Source organism: Micromesistius poutassou (genome assembly GCF_964030765.1).
Source record: "Micromesistius poutassou genome assembly, chromosome: 13".
In the NCBI taxonomy this organism is placed as follows: domain Eukaryota; kingdom Metazoa; phylum Chordata; class Actinopteri; order Gadiformes; family Gadidae; genus Micromesistius; species Micromesistius poutassou.
The window spans coordinates 7,487,244-7,507,333 of record NC_140283.1 but is presented as its reverse complement, the minus strand read 5'-3'; the positions used below and the strand labels follow the sequence as shown (position 1 = coordinate 7,507,333).

General features: G+C 41.4%; 1 protein-coding gene across 2 annotated transcripts in view; it reads right to left on the bottom strand.

The window, feature by feature from the left end:
- Positions 1–16: 16 nt before the first annotated feature.
- Positions 17–20,090, bottom strand: part of znrf1 (zinc and ring finger 1) — a 28,006-nt gene continuing 7,932 nt past the window's right edge. For both annotated transcript variants that reach the window (XM_084476770.1, XM_084476769.1), the window contains 4 exons: positions 10,490–10,585; positions 4,976–5,081; positions 3,474–3,562; positions 17–2,964 (listed from right to left, as the gene is read on the bottom strand). In XM_084476770.1, coding sequence (XP_084332896.1) covers positions 3,505–3,562; positions 4,976–5,081; positions 10,490–10,585 — 260 coding nt within the window. In that variant the 3' untranslated portion in view covers positions 17–2,964; positions 3,474–3,504. The remainder of the gene's footprint in view (positions 2,965–3,473; positions 3,563–4,975; positions 5,082–10,489; positions 10,586–20,090) is intronic.

The following is a 20,090-nucleotide window of genomic DNA, read 5'->3' as shown; positions in this document are numbered from 1 at the left end:
TATTATTTATCCCACAGATTTGCACATCAAAATCATCAGACATTGTTAGTTGGTGTGCCCTCAAAATGCAGGCATCCATTTACATCCTTATTAAAATAAAATAAGTCATGAAATAAAAAGAGTCCAATGAATTAAAGCCATATTAAACAAAGTTACTGTTTTACTGTAGCTCAGTCTGAAAGTCAGGCAGTATAATGCTGTATACTGAAGCGGGACTTGTATATTTGGACACTGCTAATTCGAACCAAACCGGACACAATACACTTTATCTAAAGTGTCACCAAGAGATCAATAGAGTATCCACACTTTATTATCATTTAATGTAAGTTGATTGACCTAACTTCAAGAGAATTTACTCATGACCAAATACAGCAAGAATATGGACATATTGGGAAATATAGTCCTCTGAAATTGATTATTCCAAAACAGAGGATATTGTTGCATGTATATATATATATATGTGTGTTTTATTTTTATCTGTTGGCTTTTGAATGTAAGTATTTTTTAAGGACATTGCTGTGTGTATTGTAATAGTTTACCATCATCTGCCAACTGATACATGCCTTTAACAAAGACAAAGAGGACCCAAAACCCAAAGAAGGGATTAAAACAAAACAAGTGGGAAAAAGACGGATGGACAAGTGGATTTCAAGTACTTCCTTTGGGCTCTCATTAGTTTAGAGATATGATGGTCAACTCAGGTGACTGTGAGTCCAGACTAGTCAACAGCAGAATGGATCCTCTTTGCCTCCTTCCTTGGGCTCATTTCAGTTCTGCCCCATGTTCATAATAAAATGACAAAACTATAGTTTAAGGTTGATGTCATTAAGTTGTAAAGCAAATACAAATAAACTCCCATTTTCCAACACTTTGTATAGCTCTATCTCTGGAGATACTGTACCCTGTGGTGGTCTATTGTTCTGATAAGTATTGGGCTCACTAAATGTCACATCGGTTATAGAGTGTTGTCTAGCAGATATGAACCCTTTATATTTTCCCATGTGTTTGCACTAGCTCTTTTTTGTTGTTTATGCATTTTATTTTATTTATATTTTATGTGTTGTAGCAGTCACCCTACTTCATTTTTTCCATGTACATAAGAAGCATTCGGGGTGATTTACATTTCATGTGATTGTATTATTAAAAAAAGTGGATATCATTAAATATCAATGAATGGATTCATGAATGAATAATTATGCCTATCTCAGTGATCTATATCGGGACAAAGGGTAATTTCAGGATCTACGTGTGGCTGACATTTTCAGTTGGTCTTAAAATGACCACAGCTATTCCAGCAGAAACACAATGTGGGATAACCAACAGTAGCTCAGCTTGAGACATGTCTCTTTTAACTTCACACAAGTTTACACACACACACACACACACACACACACGCACGCACGCACGCACGCACACACACACACACGCACATGCACACGCACACGCACACGCACACACACACACACACACACAATCACATGCAAATAAAACAAATGCCCACATACAAACAACACATGTATGCCTACACGCACAAGCACACAGACACCATTTAAAGCTTTCATAGGAAAATGCCGCAGTGATTATGATCATTGCACCATCATAGCAACGAAATATGGCCGAACAAAAAAAATAGATGTTCTAAGCAGTAAAGGGAGGACTGTCAGTCAAGTACAGGAACATGTGGACTGTAAACATTTCAATACACAGACCACCAAAACACAGTGCAGTTCCTGACAGTGCCTCTGATGAGACGTCTCAAGCTAACATGTACAGGCACACACACACACACACGCACAAGCACACACGCACATGCTCACACACACACACACACACACACACACACACACACACACACACACACACACACACACACACACACACACACAGGGGGATCCAGGACCCTCAACATGCAACCACTGCCATCTGGTTGCCCGCTTCCCTTGCAACAGCTGGAGGGGTTCAGCGACTGGTCTGCAGCTGCAATACAGATGTGCGCCCGCCGCCATGTTGTTTGGTTCTTTGTGTGACTCTAGACCGTCAAACTGGCACCAAGTGAATGCTGGAGTGCATGTATGGGGGGGGGGGGGGGGGGGGGTGGTGGAAGGGAGGAGGAGAGGGTGTATGGGAGAGGTATGGACTTGGAACAGAACTATATATCGTAGGTATACCAGAAACTGTTCGGCAGATGAGGCAGATTAGTAGTAGCGGTAGTGGATAGCGGTAGTGTTAGAAGCAGTTGTAGCAGTAGTAGTGGGGCTTTTTTTTTTCAGTTGAGAAAGTTTTTTTAGGAAATAACTTCTCTCCCACTCTCTACCACTACCTACTGCCGACTCTTTATTTCAGCCTTACCGAGTCTACCCTAGCCCCCCTCTGCCCCCATTTCTTATTCCTATCTCTCCCTCTCGCTCCACAGGCTTGGTCGTCGCAGGCCTGCTGCTCTATGACCTATGGACACCTGAGGGTGTAGGCAGGAGAGAGAGAGAGAGAGAGAGAGAGAGAGAGGGGGTGGGGGTTCTAGGTTCTGGGTTCTTGTGGGGGCTATGTTGGAGGTGGTGACAGAGGTCCTGTGAAGCTTGTTCTATGGAAGGTTGCTGACCCCCCCCCCCCCCCCTTAGGAAGTCAGTTGGCTCGGGGATGCACCCAGTAGCAGTAACAGCAGCAGCAAAAGTCGAGGGGAGAGGGAAAGTGCCATAGGTAGACAGGACGAAGATGGACAGTAAGCACAGAGAGCTGGTTGGAGAAAGAGCAGGAGCTGGAGTGTTTGTCTAGTGGTTTTGGATTTGATTTGGTTTCGGTAAGGTTCACAGGGGGATCAATCCACTTGGTTCGGATGGAGCAATTCCAGAAGGTGTTTGTTTGCTTTGATCGTTTCATTTTGTCTGTTGGATATTTCTTTTCGCTGATTTGTTTTTACATTTTTCTTGTGTTCGTTTCCAGGTTTCCATGGAAGGAGGAAGAACATCCCTGGAGAAAAAGAGTGGCAGAGAACCACAACAGAGAGAGGAGTATAGGGTGAAACTGAAAATAAAGTCAAAAATGGCACTTGCATGCTGTAAGGGACACACTCACATTGGGATTGATCTAGCTCAACTAATAAAGTGTGAAAATTATACTTATACATGCATTATCATCATCTGTAAAAAGTCTTAATCGTGTCAGGTTTGTGTCCCCAATGTGTGTGTGTGATACTGATGATGACGTCAAACTAGTCATATATAAATAATGATAATACATGCATATATATGTGTGTGTGTGTGTGTGTGTGTGTGTGTGTGTGTGTGTGTGTTGTCATGGCAACATGCATCTCAAAAAGAAAATGCCCAATGGACCGTGTACCCAGGAGAGTACCAGCACACACACAGGCATGTACCGGTGTGCTTGTGCCATGTGTGTGTGTGTGTGTGTGTGTGTGTGTGTGTGTGTGTGTGTGTGTGTGTGTGTCTACTGTGTACAGTTTGGATGGGCGTTCTCACCTTCAGCATTATTCAGGGGGGGGAGACAAGGTCAGTCAGACGGGTGTTCAGGGCAGGATCGGTTGATCTCAAACCATGAGTCTATACAGCTGGAGACAGCGTAGACACGTTAAGCATCCTTCATTCTGGTCCAGCCCATAGTTTGAAAATATAGGATAGTTACAAGCGATTTCTTCAACAGAAAATGATATAGCTATAACTTTAGCTACAACTCAAGCCACTAGAGCAGGCATGGGCACATTCTTTTCCAGAGGGGCTTACTGACTTAAATCAAGTGAGTGGACATACATACACATTGGACCATTTTAATTAATATATATATATATATATATATATAAATTAATATTTATTCTGTTTTCTAGCGTTCTCCCGGGATTAAGTTGTATGTATGCTTTTTCAATGTTTAAACAAAGGCAACATATACAAAAAAGCTCAAATTACTAGTAGGACTCAAGACGGGTTGTAAATGATTAAATATGAACAGAACAGGTAGAGAGAGTTTTTTCCTTTTATGCAGTCCTAGGTGTGAAAATGTTACATAGTAGCACAGACTCATTTCACATTGAGATTCATTTACATAATACAACATTCTTTGGATTTTGTCGGGGGTCGTTTTGTTCTCCAATGGGGCCGCTGCGGGCCGGACTACGATGGCACACAGGCCGGCTCCTGCTTTGACGCCATATGTTGCCCTAGTTTGCAAGAGAGGTTACTAATAAGGAAACGTACATAGTGCAGGTTTAATGGAAGCACATTTTGTGAGTGAATTTGTTAATTAACGCTGATGATGTTGTGAGTGGTGTTAGTTAGTAACATGTGCAGTCAATTGAGAGGGAAATACAAACTATGGCAATAAAGATAGAGAACAGCGAAGAGGGGGGACTAGAGAACAGGTATTAGAAGAAGTCATTAACGCTGTAAACAAAAGAGCTCACCACAAGACAGATTAAGAGGCTCTTCCAAACCTTGACTTAAGTGCTGAGCAATGGTTATGAGTGCAGCTTTGCATGCTCATCATATAGTTGGACTGTGCCGCATTATCCACCAGACTCGTTTGCTATTTCTATTTTTGTCCAGCCCACATACTGATGGATAAACTTTCAGCATTTCCTTTTATAAAACAAAGGCTTTCAAATATATATTTTATAGACAAATACAGTCCATGGACGGTGCTTATCATCCACGATTTAAACATTTTTTTCAAGCAATGCTGCAGGGCCGTGATCATTTCCAAGCAATGTGTTTATTTAGTATATGCCATTTGGCAGGGCACTTTGATCCAGAGCATCTTACAATACAGTGAGTGCATAAGTTGGCAGGATTGACGCCAGAGGAAAACAAAGCCATAACCCTGGCAGTGTTAATACCATGCTCTACCAATTGAGCGGAAGTACTTTTATTGCATTGGGTGGATTTAAGCTCTACATTTCCATGAAATGGTGTGTGTGTGTGTGTGTGTGTGTGTGTGTGTGTGTGTGTGTGTGAGTTTATGTGTCTCTCACCTTTTGTGGTAGATGCAGAGGCAAGGCAGTCTGGCTATAGTGTCTCCCTGCTGCAGCTCCTCTAGACAGATCACACACTCGCCCGCATCCCTCGCCAGTACATCGTCTGGGGAGCAGCGTGGGCGCGCAAGCCAAGCACACACATACACACAAAAATACACGCACACACACACACACACACACACACACACACACAAACACAGATACACACACACACATACAGGAAGGAAAAAAATCTTGAAGAATCAGTTTCTTTAAAGAAATCCCCTAGATATTTTTTCAAGCAGACTGATATTTACATTGACATTTACTCTGAGCGATAAATGTGTCAATGAGAGCAGACGGATGGTGGCCGCCAGCCTGAGACACAGTTAAGGATCACAGGAGACTCCTCCTGGTGACATGCTGAGGTTTTGACTTTCTGTTTCAGTTTGTACATCAGCCTTGCCATGGGTCCACTGACATTTCAATCAGATGTCTCTCAGAAGAAACTTAGATCGAGAAAATATATAAGGTATAGATAGATAGATAGATAGCCAGATAAACAGACAGACCCAGTCTATAAACACACACACACACACACACACATACACACATAGAGATATAGACAGATAGATAGGTCTAGATAAAGTGATAGATATATCACAGTATACACAGCATATCACAGTTCCCCTCCCCACCCACCTCTTCTTGACCCTCCCAACACCCCGCGCATCTTAAACTTCATCACTTCAACACTGCAGCACCCATGTCCTTCCTCTACATAAGTCCCTCCTCCTCCTTCCCCTCCTCTTCCCTCCTCCTCCCTCCTCCTTCTCCACCTCCTGCCTCCTCCTCCTCTGCCTCCTCCTCCTCCTTCTCCACATCTCCCTCCTCCTCCTACCACTCCTCCTCCTCTTCCTCCTCTCTCCCCTCTTCCAGAAGTGAAGATGGGTTTAGGATTCTGGCAATTCTGTACAATACATTTTGTGTGCAGGTGACCAAGCGTATCTGGGTCAGAATTGAATAGTGTGTGTGTGTGGGGGGGGTGTGTGTGTCTGTGTGTGTGTGTGTGTGTGTGTGTGTGTGTGTGTGTGTGTGTGTGTGTGTGTGTGTGTGTGTGTGTGTTTATGTGTGCGTGTCTCTGTGTGTGTTTTGCGCGCATCCACGCTGATAGTGTTTGAGGTGATGTTAGGACAGGTACACGTGACCTGCCCCCAGATTCACTCTTCAGTTTTGCACTTAGATATTTTAATAGTTGGCCCCCTTTATATAGCTCTCTCAAAGAGTGTGTGTACTGTACGAATAGTTAGGTAGGGTGTGGGGGGGGGGGGGGGGAGAGACAAGGAACATATATAGAGAGAGAATGGACAGAGAGAGAGCAAGAGAGGGAGAGAGAAGGAAACTATAGAGAGAGAAGGGAGAGAGGTAGATAAGAGAGAATGAGGGAGAGAGAGAGTCAGACAGTGGCGATTTCTCTAAGACTACAAGGGAAGCTCAGCTTCCCCTCAAATTTCAAAATTAAATGGTCAAATATATACTGTTGTGTTAACATTTCATTGACTAAAAATGCTTTAGGACACGTCCATCTCGAAGACGGATTCTTTCAGAATCAGCTGCTTATCGCAGGTCGACTGACTCAATTTCCTTCTCATACATTCCTGTAGCGTCACAGTGCATTTGCCTGTTGAAGCTCAGCGTCCATCCACTTCAATGGGGCTGCATAGAACAGCTTTTTTTAGTTTGTTGAAAGTCGACGGTCATTGGATAATGCTGCGATTATGTCCCTCCCACGGACGGTCAGCGTCTCTGGGGGTGAATGGAGGAGTGGGCTGGCCTGGACGCAGAACTTCTGCGTGATGATTGGAGGGTCTGCGAAAGACTGAGTTGCCGTTTGATTGACAGCAATTTTGAATAATAAAAAGTCGTAGTATAAAAAGTCATAAGTATAAAAAGTTGCCGGAGCTCTCTTCATTCCCCAGTCCCATTGTGGATTTTGCAAGCAAGTCAAAAGACAAATGGCAACGTATTTCTTGATATTTGCTTGGAGAAATTGCTTGACAATTTTCATTGTACATTTCATACACTTATTCACACAATTCCTTGCTTCAGTTTAACATAATTCCCACATTTCCTTGTTCAAGTTTAATATTGTTTTGATAGTTGGCCATCACTTTGATTCAGGGAGCCTGAGGTCTGAACTTCAAGTCCTGTATTCAGATCAGTACTTGCAGGGTGACAGGGGAAAGCTGTGTGATTTCTTGGTGCTCCTTAAAGACATGGAGTTGGACAGTGCAATGCCTCAGCTTTACAAACTGTTCTCATTAGTGGCAACAATTTGAGCTACATCTGCAGGTATATAAAGGACCTTTTCCTTTTTAAAGCAGCTCAAGTCCTACGCCCGTAACACAATGGGCCAAGGCTGTTTAAGCAGCCTAGCTCTGCTGGCCATTGAGAGGACACTGGTCAAGTCACTGAAAAAGACAGCTAGTTGGTATGATAGAGCATTTCCTTGAAAAGGAACAGAGAGGATAATTTACATATACATAAATTGACAATTTATGTATTATGATGTAAATGTTTTTGAAAGACCAGCAGCCGCCACTGGAGTCACAGTAGGTATGGGGTGAGGAAAACAGGGAGCCACCGAGAGGAGATAAGTAAAGGGGCGTCTGGCTGGGGGTCATTTGAGGACGAGCAGAGTGAGAGAAATATGGGAATAGTAGAGAGAGAGAGAGAGAGAGAGAGAGAGAGAGAGAGAGAGAGAGAGAGAGAAGAGAGAGAGAGGAGAGAAAAACAACAACCTTGAACTGGTAATTATTGCAAAAGGAGTTGTATGCCAAATGCCTGTTGGCACTGAGTCAATGGTAAGCAGAGGAGAGGCTGTAAGTAGAGGGAGAGACTGATGACATTAAAGTGTAGAAAGATGTACGAGCTCAGGTGAAGCCTCTTTTTAAGGAGCTTCACTCTGTTCTGTGGGTGATTGGGTGGAGGATGGGGATGGAGGGACAGATACCCAGACACTGCGGTTCTCCATCAGCACCAGGAACCCCAGGGGGAGGGAAAGCTGCATCTTATTCATGGGTTTATAATCCAAACATGGCTTAAGGAACAGGACTTTCAGCCCAGCGAGTCTCTCCTGTTTGAAGTCTATTCAAATTGGCCTTAAACAAGGCCACTGGAGGCTTGGGGGTGATGGCAAGGATTTGAATCAGACTTAGTCTTCTAAACATTCAGCTTATGAAGCTCCTGCACATTTTGTCATCCATGATATTCATACCGTTTACGGATGTTAGGTGGTCTGTGTGTGAGTGTGTGTGTGTATGTGTGTGTGTGTGTGTTTGAGAAAGAGAAATGGAGGGACAGAGAGAGAGAGAGAGAGAGAGAGAGTGGGGGTTTGGGGGGAGAGAGCAAGACAGAAAGCCAGACTATGGATGAAGGTGATGCACATAGATTTGCTGAGGTGTGACAACAGATGCACCCAGGTGATTGACAATAGACTCGTGGGCATGATGGGAAATAAAATGAGCTCCTTGTTGCATTTTTAGTGTGTGTGTGTGTGTGGGTGGGTGCATGCAAAACTTGGAGAGCACAGAGTGAGAATAAGATGATGTCAGGGAGAAGTCATATATATATATACAGTATATATATATATATATATATATTGTACAGGAGTCGAGAGAAAGACCAAGTGACACCAAATTGACGATGTGGGGTAATTTGCCAGAAATATGGAGTGGCAGAACAGACTGCAGTCTAAGAAACGAGAGGGAGACTTCCTGAAGACCCTCCATTTACCCTCTCTCCCCTTATCAGCCATCAGGACACAACATCACTCTGCGGTCCCATCTACTTCTAGACAGCCTCTTTCTCTCTCTGTCTCTCAAATTACTTTCAGAAAACCAAATTGTATTGTGATATATTTCCAAAAATACATTTATTTTATATATACATTTGTTTTTCAGGTTTTCTTTTCAAGGGTGTTTTATACTGGGTAATATTTTTACTACCATAACACTCTAAAAACACCCACACATCCCCTTCTCTCTCACACACACACACACACACACACACACACACACACACGCACACACCACACACACACACACCACACACACACCACACACACACACACCACACACACACACACACCGCTGCAAGGGGATCTTCAGGCTTTGGTTCAGTCCAACATGTAACTGTCAGTGACTGTGATGCTAGAGGCAAGTGAAAGACACATGCACTCTGTTTTTACATTAAGCCCACAAATAGGATAAGAGTACTTAGGCAGATGTGTGTATATATATACATATATATACATACATACATAATAGATGTTTCCTTGCAGCAAGACCAGCCGAACTGTACATGTTATCTGACCATTTTCTGTGTTAAGGCACATGATATTGAGAGCATATTTAGAATGAGACAGGGATTGCTGTTGGCCTTTAAACCTGGATTATTTCAGACGTCTCCCCAGCCTCCACAATTATTATTTTGGAATTATAAAGAGCATTACAAAGTATATTAAAGTGCACTGAACGCCTGAATGAGCATCCAGGAAGAACAGCCTCATGAGATTGGACACACACGCACTCTGCACACCAACACACACACACACCCACACACATAGACACACACAGGCATGCAGACAGAATCACACACACACACACACACACACACACACAAATGTACGTCATTGATTATGTGCTTTGAGGTGTGACGTCAAACATAATTAACGCGTTACAAAAATCACTTTAATTACCAACCGGAAAAGAACCAGACCTGACAATCTGTTCAAGTTCAAGTTAGTTCAATGAATACATCTACAAAATATGTTTAAAGGATAGATTGGTTTACAATATCAGATGTATGCAGATCTCTATCCCGGTGCAAACAGCATGTCATCACACAGTTAAACCAATTTCTGTGAAACATTCATACTAGGGTGAAGAAAACAATTGCTCTATTATAGCATCTGCAGCTTAATGGTTGGGCCTGTGATACACGTTATATATAACACACGTTATAAGTGAATCTAAAGCTGATAATTCTTATTTCACAATTAAAGCATAGTCAAGGGTACGTTACTCAATGGATGTAATGAGTTTCATATTTGAAAAGGTACCACTTCAACCAAACCAACATTTTCAAGATTTTACCTGGCTTTTTTGCTTTTGAGAACATATGGAAAAACTAAATAATTAAAGTCAACGTGGGTAAAAAACCACAGGGACCGCACTCATGAAGCATGACATGCCATTGTTTGCCAGCTACACAAACCTCCAACAGTGCATGGATTCACAATGAAGAGTATGACTTGCCTGTGTCATTTACAGTAGCTGCGCCTGACATACACTATGTGCAATATGCAAACTGAGAAATCATTCACTCCAATCATGCGAACATGTTCATGTATTGACTTGCATACTCTTGTCATCCTCCTGCGTATTGATACATGATTTTGCATTGGGTTTAGTATTAAAAAGAAAATACTGGTAATAGAAGACAATAGTCATGACCGTTTATGTTGCTTACCATTGTAGGAGAGGCGGGGCTTGCTTAAACACATGATGAAGTGTACTTCCATTTCATTGGACGCCACAGACTTGGAGCATACAGGACACTTGAATCCTATGAGAAGAAACAGACATACTCTTAAACATACATATAACATACATACATATAACATACATATAAACTCAAATATTGCTTAACATCACAAAATAAAGGATCTAAAAACAAATACCATGGGTGGGAATAAATTATGATAAAAAACAACTTAAATGTAAATAGACAAAGAATAAGAAATAGATCAAGCTAATGGTCCTACATTTAACTTTTTGCATTCTTTGTTTTTTTATTATTCATTTTCACTTTTTCCACCTTTGAAATAAATGAAAAAAAAACAAAATAATAAAAGAGTCAAATGTAGGTCAAAACACAACACTTAAAATAATCGATAGTAATAGACGTAATACTCTATCCCAAACCCATTTAAGTAGCATGTTTCAGAGACTGTTGGCACACAGTAATTGTATCTTGTATTTAATACACAGTAGTATCACTGGAGATGGGCATGGTCCTATTGGCTGACTTGTGTGTTCATACAGGGTTAACGCTTTGTGATACAAGAGGAAATATGAGAAGTCAACCGTAATCCTCAAATCCATACCAAAACATGAATGAGAGACTATAATCAGCTTGAGTCTAGCCAGAATAACGACCTCCTTTTCAAATATTCTGTTCAGTATCAACAACATCTGTCCAATAGTATGCTCCACTGCTGATTCTTTGACTATCAAAGTCAAATCCTATCTTATGGGTCGGCTTGACCCGGTTGACTCTCAAACACCAGGTGTTCAATCAAATATAACACAAGCTACAATAAAGGGCTCTTGTGCCTCGTCTCCATAGTCTCGTTCATAGAATTACTGGCCTACCTCCTCAGGCCTCCTCTCACCTCTTTCTTTCTTTCTTTACTCTCTCACCCTCTATGTCTATCTTCTTATTTTTTTGGTATAAGATTTCCTTCTTTCTAGCATTTTCTTTGCCTTTTAGGATTCCCTCATTTCCTCCAGTGGTTGTGTGTTTTGGGCCCGCCCCAACGAACCGTATGATGCTGCCCTGTAACTGATAGTGGAGTGTGGCACCAAGACGTAGTTAATACCAATGACAATCTGACCGCTGCAGGCTGGTGTTACATGGCCGTCCCCATCAGGGCAGCACACATGCTTTCTGACTTTTTTCTCAGTATGCATTGCTTTGAAATGTTAAATGTAAAATGTTAAATGATACAGACTACAGAACAATAGAAAAATATAAATACATGAAGGAAATATTGGGCTGTCCACACACACACACACACACACACACACACACACACACAAGCACATGTGCACACACAACACGTTCCTATGTCCCTTACATTTGCACCTTTTATCATATGGAATAGTGACACATGACCTCAACACCACATACACAACCCCTTGGCAGCTGACCTATTTTTTTCTCCCATTGCTTCTATTTCGAGCCCCTCTGTAGGGAGAGACAGAGAAAGGGCTGAAGGAGATGAGTGGAAAACAGGGAAGGTGATGCCGTTAAAGTGTTCCATGAAAGGTGAGGTGGATTATAATATCTGGTCCTGTAGGATTATCCCAGTCTAGTGGGTCCTCCCTGTGTGTGTGTGTGTGTGTGTGTGTGTGTGTGTGTGTGTGTGTGTGTGTGTGTGTGTGTGCGAGTGGGTGTGCGTGTTCGTGTGCGTGTGTGTGTGTGTGTGTGTGTGTGTGTGTGTGTGTGTGTGTGTGTGTGTGTGTGTGTGTGTGTGTGTGTGTGCAGTCTGCCTACAAATCAACACAAATCCTCTGGGACATTTTATATTCAAAGTACACAAGAGGTCAGATCGGGATAAATAACAAGACACGCTCATGAACAAATTAAAGTATGTGTGTGTGTGTGTGTGTGTGTGTGTGTGTGTGTGTGTGTGTGTGTGTGTGTGTGTGTGTGTGTGAGTCAGTACATGTTGAATGCAATTTCACAGTACTTTAATTCATTTCTGTGCATTAACCGTTGTAAGTCGCTTTGGATAAAAGCGTCTGCTAAATGCCCTAAATGTAAATGTAAATGTAAACTTTAAGATAAGCAAACATGATTTTTCTCCTCCTCTACTTCTCTGCTTAATTCAGGTACAGGAAAAGGTTATTGTAAGAGGCATGGGCGGCTTCATTAGAGACTTGTGAATTCTAGCATGGCTCAAATGGAAACCATCAAAACATGTTACCTGCCTCGTTTATTGTTATAATATAATTAGAATTTGTAACAACAGGATTTCTGCATAAAACAATATCCCATGCTAGATGCCTTTCATGTCTGTCAAAATGCACAGAGCTTTGAAGAAGAAATTGAAAGGAGAAGTTGTGATAGTGGAGTCCTTCCACTATAAGGCTATTAAATGTCAACAGTAGTCATTTTAAACGGTTACATTCCTTTAAACATTCTTTTATTTGAACCATAACGTTACATAAGGTGTTTCATTTTATTTTGCTGGTCATTGACTCCTTGCACTGACCTATGTACGTTGATCTGTTGCCTCTGACATGTAACTATCTTGTCTTGTCCTGTGAGTTATTATTAAGTATTGTGTGTGTGTGGACTGGATGCGCTGCAAATGAAATGCCCTACTTGGGCCAAATAAAGTTGTCTGCAACTGAATCAAATAGATTAGAAAATGTGTGACTCCCTCTAAAGATCTCATCACTGAGTCCTTTATCGTGTTTTTCACAAGACATTTAAAAAAACAGAAGAGTTGTACCAAGGGCCACACTGAAACCAATGTCGTTAAAACATTTAATCACTGAGTACTAAGCTATGACGAATGGTGAAGCATGCAGTTTATCACATCTCTTTGGCTCATTCATATTGGAGGAAATAATACCCTAACTTAAAGATATTTAAAGAATGGTACAATACCAATTTCTACTTTTGAGAAAATATTTTGTGAATAACTACAGTATAAGGGGTTGTCAAATGAAAATGACAACCTTAATTTTCTATAAATATATAAATGGGTTTGACATTTTTGAAATTTGAAAAAGTGTGTCACGTGGTCTCACGGAAGCAGTGATGAGGAAAGTTCTGGCACAATCAGGAATCTTTCTTTGCAAAGACAGACAATAACAGAGAGGTGAACATGGTTGGAAACAAACCAAAACCAACAGCTTTAGAATGGCATATGTCTTTCAGTCCTGTATCACTATGTCAATATCAGAGTAATACAATTTCATCTATATCTATCTATAAGACTAACTAGATGACCACCGACACACACACACACACACACACAAAGAAAACTATGCACAAACACACACCCAAATTAAGCCCTCACACACACACACACACACACACCTGACCATGACATAGGGCAGAGCTGTTATCATTTTTGAATTTAACAGCCACTTCAAAATCACAGATTTTACACATGTGCACTATGGGTGTAACGATACGCGTATTTGTACCGAAACTTTTCAGTACGGGTCTAACGGTTTGATGCACATTTCATTTTGGTACGTACCTAGAAAAAAATAATAATAATAATATATATATATATCGATTTTTTAAGGTTTTTATTGATTATCACACACTCTGAGTGTCTTGTCTTGTCCTCCTGATGTTTTGTGTGTGTAAGGCATTTGTTTGATACAATTTAATAAATCAAAATCAAATTGTTTAATAAAAATAAAATAATAAAACCGAGGTACGTACCGAATCGTGACTTTAGTGTATCGTTACACCCCTAATGTAACTAACCCCGCACAGATAAATTCATAAGGCCACATACATGGCCACTCAGCTCAATCTGTGGCCTATGCATATTTCATTGACCGCTGTCAAGGAAACCGAAATCCAGTCCCCAGACCCTGGACTCCAGAGTCAACGCCTAATGAGGAGTGACACTCAACAGACAGAACAGAACAACTCACAACCAGTACAGAACAACGCACAAACGTTGAGTTAATAACAAAAAAGTCTGTGTGTGTGTGTGTGGGTGTGTGTGTGGGGGTTTGTGTGTGTGTGTGTGTGTGTGTGTGTGTGTGTGTGTGTGTGTGTGTGTGTGTGTGTGTGTGTGTTTGCAAAAAGAACTATGCAATGAAAAGTACAGGTGGGTAATACATATATAAGAGCCTACTTAAGTGTTTCTTTAATTAATTCCAATTCAATAGCAATTCAGTAAAAACAAAACTTTATCCATCCCCTGGGTCCAAGTTTGTTTGTGAGGGAACAACATTACTTTGAATAAGTGCTTTCTTGCTCCTTTATTACCCATGAGGCCAATGGGGTCCTCTTGCCAGAGTACATAACGACTCCACTCATATTTCATTTAAGTTAGCAATAACTCCTACTAATCCATGCTTATTAGATTAACAAACCACAGCATCGGCATCTTCCTACAGGAAACGGCTGGTGGTGTATTACATCAGAGAGCCTTCGGTTCCCTTCCTCCAAGCAAACTGCAGGTTTCATAGAAGAGCTGGAAATCTGCCCCGACCTTTGCTGACCTTCCCTGAGACCAGAGGGGGCTCATGTGATTGTACAGAAGGTGGATCAGCTTAACATCCTTTGAACATGCTGACTTATGACTTATTGCTGATTGTTAGCTGCTGCAGCTTACACAAAAAGGTATGGTTGTTGGTGATGCCTCTCTACTAACCTGAATGGTGTGTCTTCAAATGTTTTTATATTTTATATTAAATACATGACATTAGATGTACACATAAATTAATTTTTTGCTTATCTTTAACACTTTAACTGATTTCATCCAATTTATATATTGTCAGGGGTCTTTCCATCAGACACACCAATGTATTGGGAACCAAAGCAAATGCATTGTGGCAATGTATGTATGTGAGTTCAGGGTAACATGTTTGTGTGAGAGATGTAAGTGGACTGGACCCTATACTGAGCTATTGACCTTCGCAACCTGACCAGAGGTTCATTTTCAAGCACTATATCTCAGCAATATAAAGGGCTATCAAAAAAGGTTAACTGTTTTGAGAAGCCCTGGACATACTTTTGTAGGGCAGAGAGCTTCATTAAGGGGCAATACTCGGGCAACCCGCCCTTACACATATTTCACGACTTTGTCAATTACATATTTCAATTCTTAAAAAATACAGACCTATTCCCCTACCAAATAAATACATAGTAAGTTACACATACGTTTCATTTTCTCCACAAATTCCATCTTTTGTCCATGTTTGACACTATTCAATCTGTCTATTGAGTTGTTGCGCAGGTTGATTTTGATTTGATTGGTTGAGCTAGATACCATATAATATCAGTAGAGGAGGCCTAAAGACAATTTATATTCAATCAAGTGATTTTACGTCATCGTAACACATACGCCTGATGACCAAAAAAAAACCTGTTCACCCATGTCCAGTAGAACTACCTGCAGGCATCAGAGGACATGGTGGACCAATCCCCGATGGATAATATGATTAGGCTGTAATAAATAATCAATAACATCTATAAGACCACCTAGGTCTATAGGTCTATAGGTGGTCCGCCAGTCTGTCTTAATCAAACCGATGTGCGCAGAAGAGCATGACAACGCACACTGACAACTCTCTCAGATACAGATGAATAGGGTTGTACATAAACAAACAAACACAAACGACAACGTTGAACCGCATCAACTTCACTTTGTATTTCAATTTGTTTTATGTGTCTGACTGTCTAAAGTCAAACGACATGGCTCCAGCTGAGATTAATCACTGGTGCTAGGCGCCTGCATGAGGCAGGAGATAGAGAGGGGTGGTGCCGGGGAATGCAAATTCATGAAACATCAGAGATGAATATGCAGCATCACTAAAAGTGTGACTTGACGGACATATTTCTAAGGATGACCTAATTTGCACCATGGGTACCATGCTGTGTCAAAAGTCAAACGGGGACAATATATTCTACATAAAAGCAAAATTAGATCAATTTGAGGGGGCCGCGGTGAGTTCTGCTACAGGAAATGTAGCAAAAACACTCTACTACTAGCCAAGGGCCAAAAACACTCAGGTCAATCAAACCAAACTACTAGCCAAGGGCCAAAAACACTCAGGTCAATCAAACCAAACTACTAGCCAAGGGCCAAAAACACTCAGGTCAATCAAACCAAACTACTAGCCAAGGGCCAAAAACACTCAGGTCAATCAAACCAAACTACTAGCCAAGGGCCAAAAACACTCAGGTCAATCAAACCAAACTACTAGCCAAGGGCCAAAAACACCCAGGTCATTCAAACCAAACTACTAGCCAAGGGCCAAAAACACTCAGGTCAATCAAACCAAACTACTAGCCAAGGGCAAGAAACAGCCAGGACGTTCAAGTCAAACTACAAGCCAAGGTCAGCTTCAGCTTTAAAAACCCTGAATGTAATGGTAGGAGAAGGTAGAAGGAGAGGTAGAAGTACAGATTCCTTTCCAGAAGATGTTGCTGTGGCCCGTGTGGAGGTGGGAGGCGACCGCTGCATCTGCAAACACACACGTCCATAGAGAGAGCCAGTGGTGCGTGTGAGCTGTGTGGGCACGAGGCAGGGGATTCTGCTGCAGTGCAAGGCACAACAAAGCCACCGTAGGGGTCTCCGGTCTGCGGGAATGGCAGACTGCAGGCAGAGATTTAACACACAGAGACACTCTGGGCAGGCGGTGTCATGCAGACAAGATCAGAGTTGGGGGAGAGAAGAGACATGCCATTAATACTATACGGATGGAAATCCTGGGCAAGCGGAGCCCGAGCGATACTGGATGTCAGCAGAGAGTGCGACAGAAGGATGGAAGGAGAGGCAGGGAGGAGAGAAGCAGGAGGGGGAGACAGACAGTGTGACTTTTGAAATGACAACTTGGAAACGTGCTTGCATAGTGTAAACTCACCGCAAGTAAAGAGACGGATGGCAGTAGTATGGACAGTTTACAGAGTTTTAGGTCCGTGATGGATTGACAGTATTTAACGTTTTATTCTGAAATTATTTTTGCTGTTCTCTGTTTGATATAAAAAAGAGTCAGTGGATTTACTTTCCTGCTTGAAGTGATGAAATAGTCAAGTAAATTTGGTTCAAAATCACTGATGTGTAATTTAAGACTTTGAGAAATAATTGATTGCAGAGTGATTTGTTTTGTGTTTTTTACCTCATGCTACCCATTGACATGGTGATTCAACCTCTGACCCTCATACATGCTTCTTTTAAATAAAGAATGTTTGGACTGTTTGCAATGGGTCTTGACACAGTCTAAAATTGTGTAATTTATTTTTCATTTTTAGATAAATTCCATTTTCGGCTACCAGAAAGCAACAGGTACATTCAACAACAGATTCATTTTTGGAGCTCATCTGATGATACACTTCTTGACAGCCAGTTTTGTCAGTTTGAAGTACAAGTGGATTGCAAGGTGAACCGAGCTCAGATGACATCTACATTCGCTGATTAAGCTTATGTGGCAACTTAGAATCTGTCCTAATATTGGACCTTATATATAGTGTTAAGAAGAGGTTGAATTAATCATATTTTTTATAGGAAATCTCCCAACATGAGATTTAAAGTAAACTGTTTGGATAAATTCACAATTGTACGGTATGCAGAAGGACTAATAATAATAATAATAATAATAATGATTATAATAATACAATGTATTCTAATAATTCAAATGGACAGAGTCTTTATTTACGTCTGTCCGTCCTTGGATTTTTTCAAAACCGTTCATCCGATCGACTTCACACTTGGCGGGTGTATTGCTGAGCACCAAAGGAAGGCCGAGTGTGAAGTTGTTTGGATGAGCGGTTCTCGAGAAAGCAGCAATACCAGAGGCCAAGCAACCGGTCCGTTCCAAACAGGTACGCTTCAAACGGACACTGCACTTAGGATAATAATTCAAAACAACTATGCATACAAATGTGAAAACATACATTCAAGCCCTTTTACACAACACAGTGGATGTAAAAATGTGCCATCTCATTATAGGAGATTACATTTCCCTGGAAGAGATTTCTTAATGTAAAGCCTGGCTACTGGGTATGACAACAGCCGGAAGACCCACACCCCCGGCCCTTCCATTAAACTGTTGGATTGATTACATCACAACTTACACAGCAACAACTCTCCTCACCTTACTGGAAAAGAACAGCAGTTTCCATGGGAACTGGAAGAGAATGAGCAAAATAGAAGATGGGGAGGAAGGAAGAAGGAGCAGCGGAGAAGCAGGGAAGCAGAGTAGAAGGAGAGAGAACGGAGGGTGTTGTTGTCCTTTTATCAGAACACAGGGGGAGAGGAAAGGAAACAAGACAGTTATTTTTCTTTTTCATCTTCGCCTCAGATTCAGTTGAGATGGGAGAGGAGAGGGGGTGAGCGGGCAGGGAGAGCAGTGGGCGGCACAGTAGTGAAGAGCCTTCTGAGTGAGAGAGAGAGAGAGAGAGAGAGAGAGAGAGAGAGAGAGAGAGAGAGAGAGAGAGAGAGAGAGCAGTAGGCAAAGAGAAAACGAGAGAGAGAGAAAGAAAGATACAGAGAAAGAAGAGTCGAGGATTTATAATTAGAGAAAGGATGGGAAAGAATGGGGCCATGGTGAGACAGGAAGACTTGCTGGTTCTGTTCTCCTCAGCAGGCACCAGGGGTTACATTATGATGTATTGTAGGAAAGAGAGAGAGAGAGCGTGATAAAGAGACCTTGAGAACCTCTCTGATTACCAAATCAAGAACTGCAAAATCCAGTCTATGTAAGAACAGGCCTGATTGAGGTTTGGGAAACAAGACAATGCAGCATCCATCTGCTCACATACATTTCATAGTTTGTGGGGCTAGATAAAGATAAAACAAGGTTAGATACATTGGGGGAACCTGCTAGGCTAGAGTACGCTAGATTTTGAAAGTATCCAACCAGAAAAATCGGATGCACCTTTAGGCCTCCCTCAAAAGCCGCTACCCCAAAACACACAAGCAGTTTGCTAGTTTTATCAATCGGTCTGCCTAGCCTTGTGGAAGACTCTCTGGTCCTTCACAATCAGTGCAAGGGCAGAGTGTGAGCAAATAGGTACTTAGGTAGGTAGACAGGTAAGCCGTTCAATCATTTAATTCGGGCCAAATGAAATGGTTGGACAGTTATTACAGGCTTGCGACAGAAACAGATACCCAATTATTTACTTTTTTTTGTCAGAGCATGATTTCTTATTCATATATATTGTTTGCTGTCGGGATGTTAAGAGAATTTCATCAAATAGGACAAAAGAAGTTCTAAAATAAATTGTCTACCCGAGGGATCATGATGTGGTTGAAATCAAAACAAATCTTGTTTTAGAACAAGGAAAGTTCTTTCTTTTATAGGAGTCAGGAAGATTTATACAGTAGCAAAGTAGCACAGGTAGTTTTTCTGTGATTTTGAAAGTACCCCTGCAATATAAAAATGTGAGCCCATTTATAACAAAATTTTAAAAAGACATTTGGACTGAAACAGTTACCCAATTTGAATGCTTTGAAGCTTAGTACAAAATTAAACCACAATTTTACCTCTTTCAAGTTTTAGGTAATGCTCAAAAATAAAGTCTGTGTGACTGGAGTTTGCCCAGAATAATAATGATTCAATCATGTTTTAAATAAGAATAA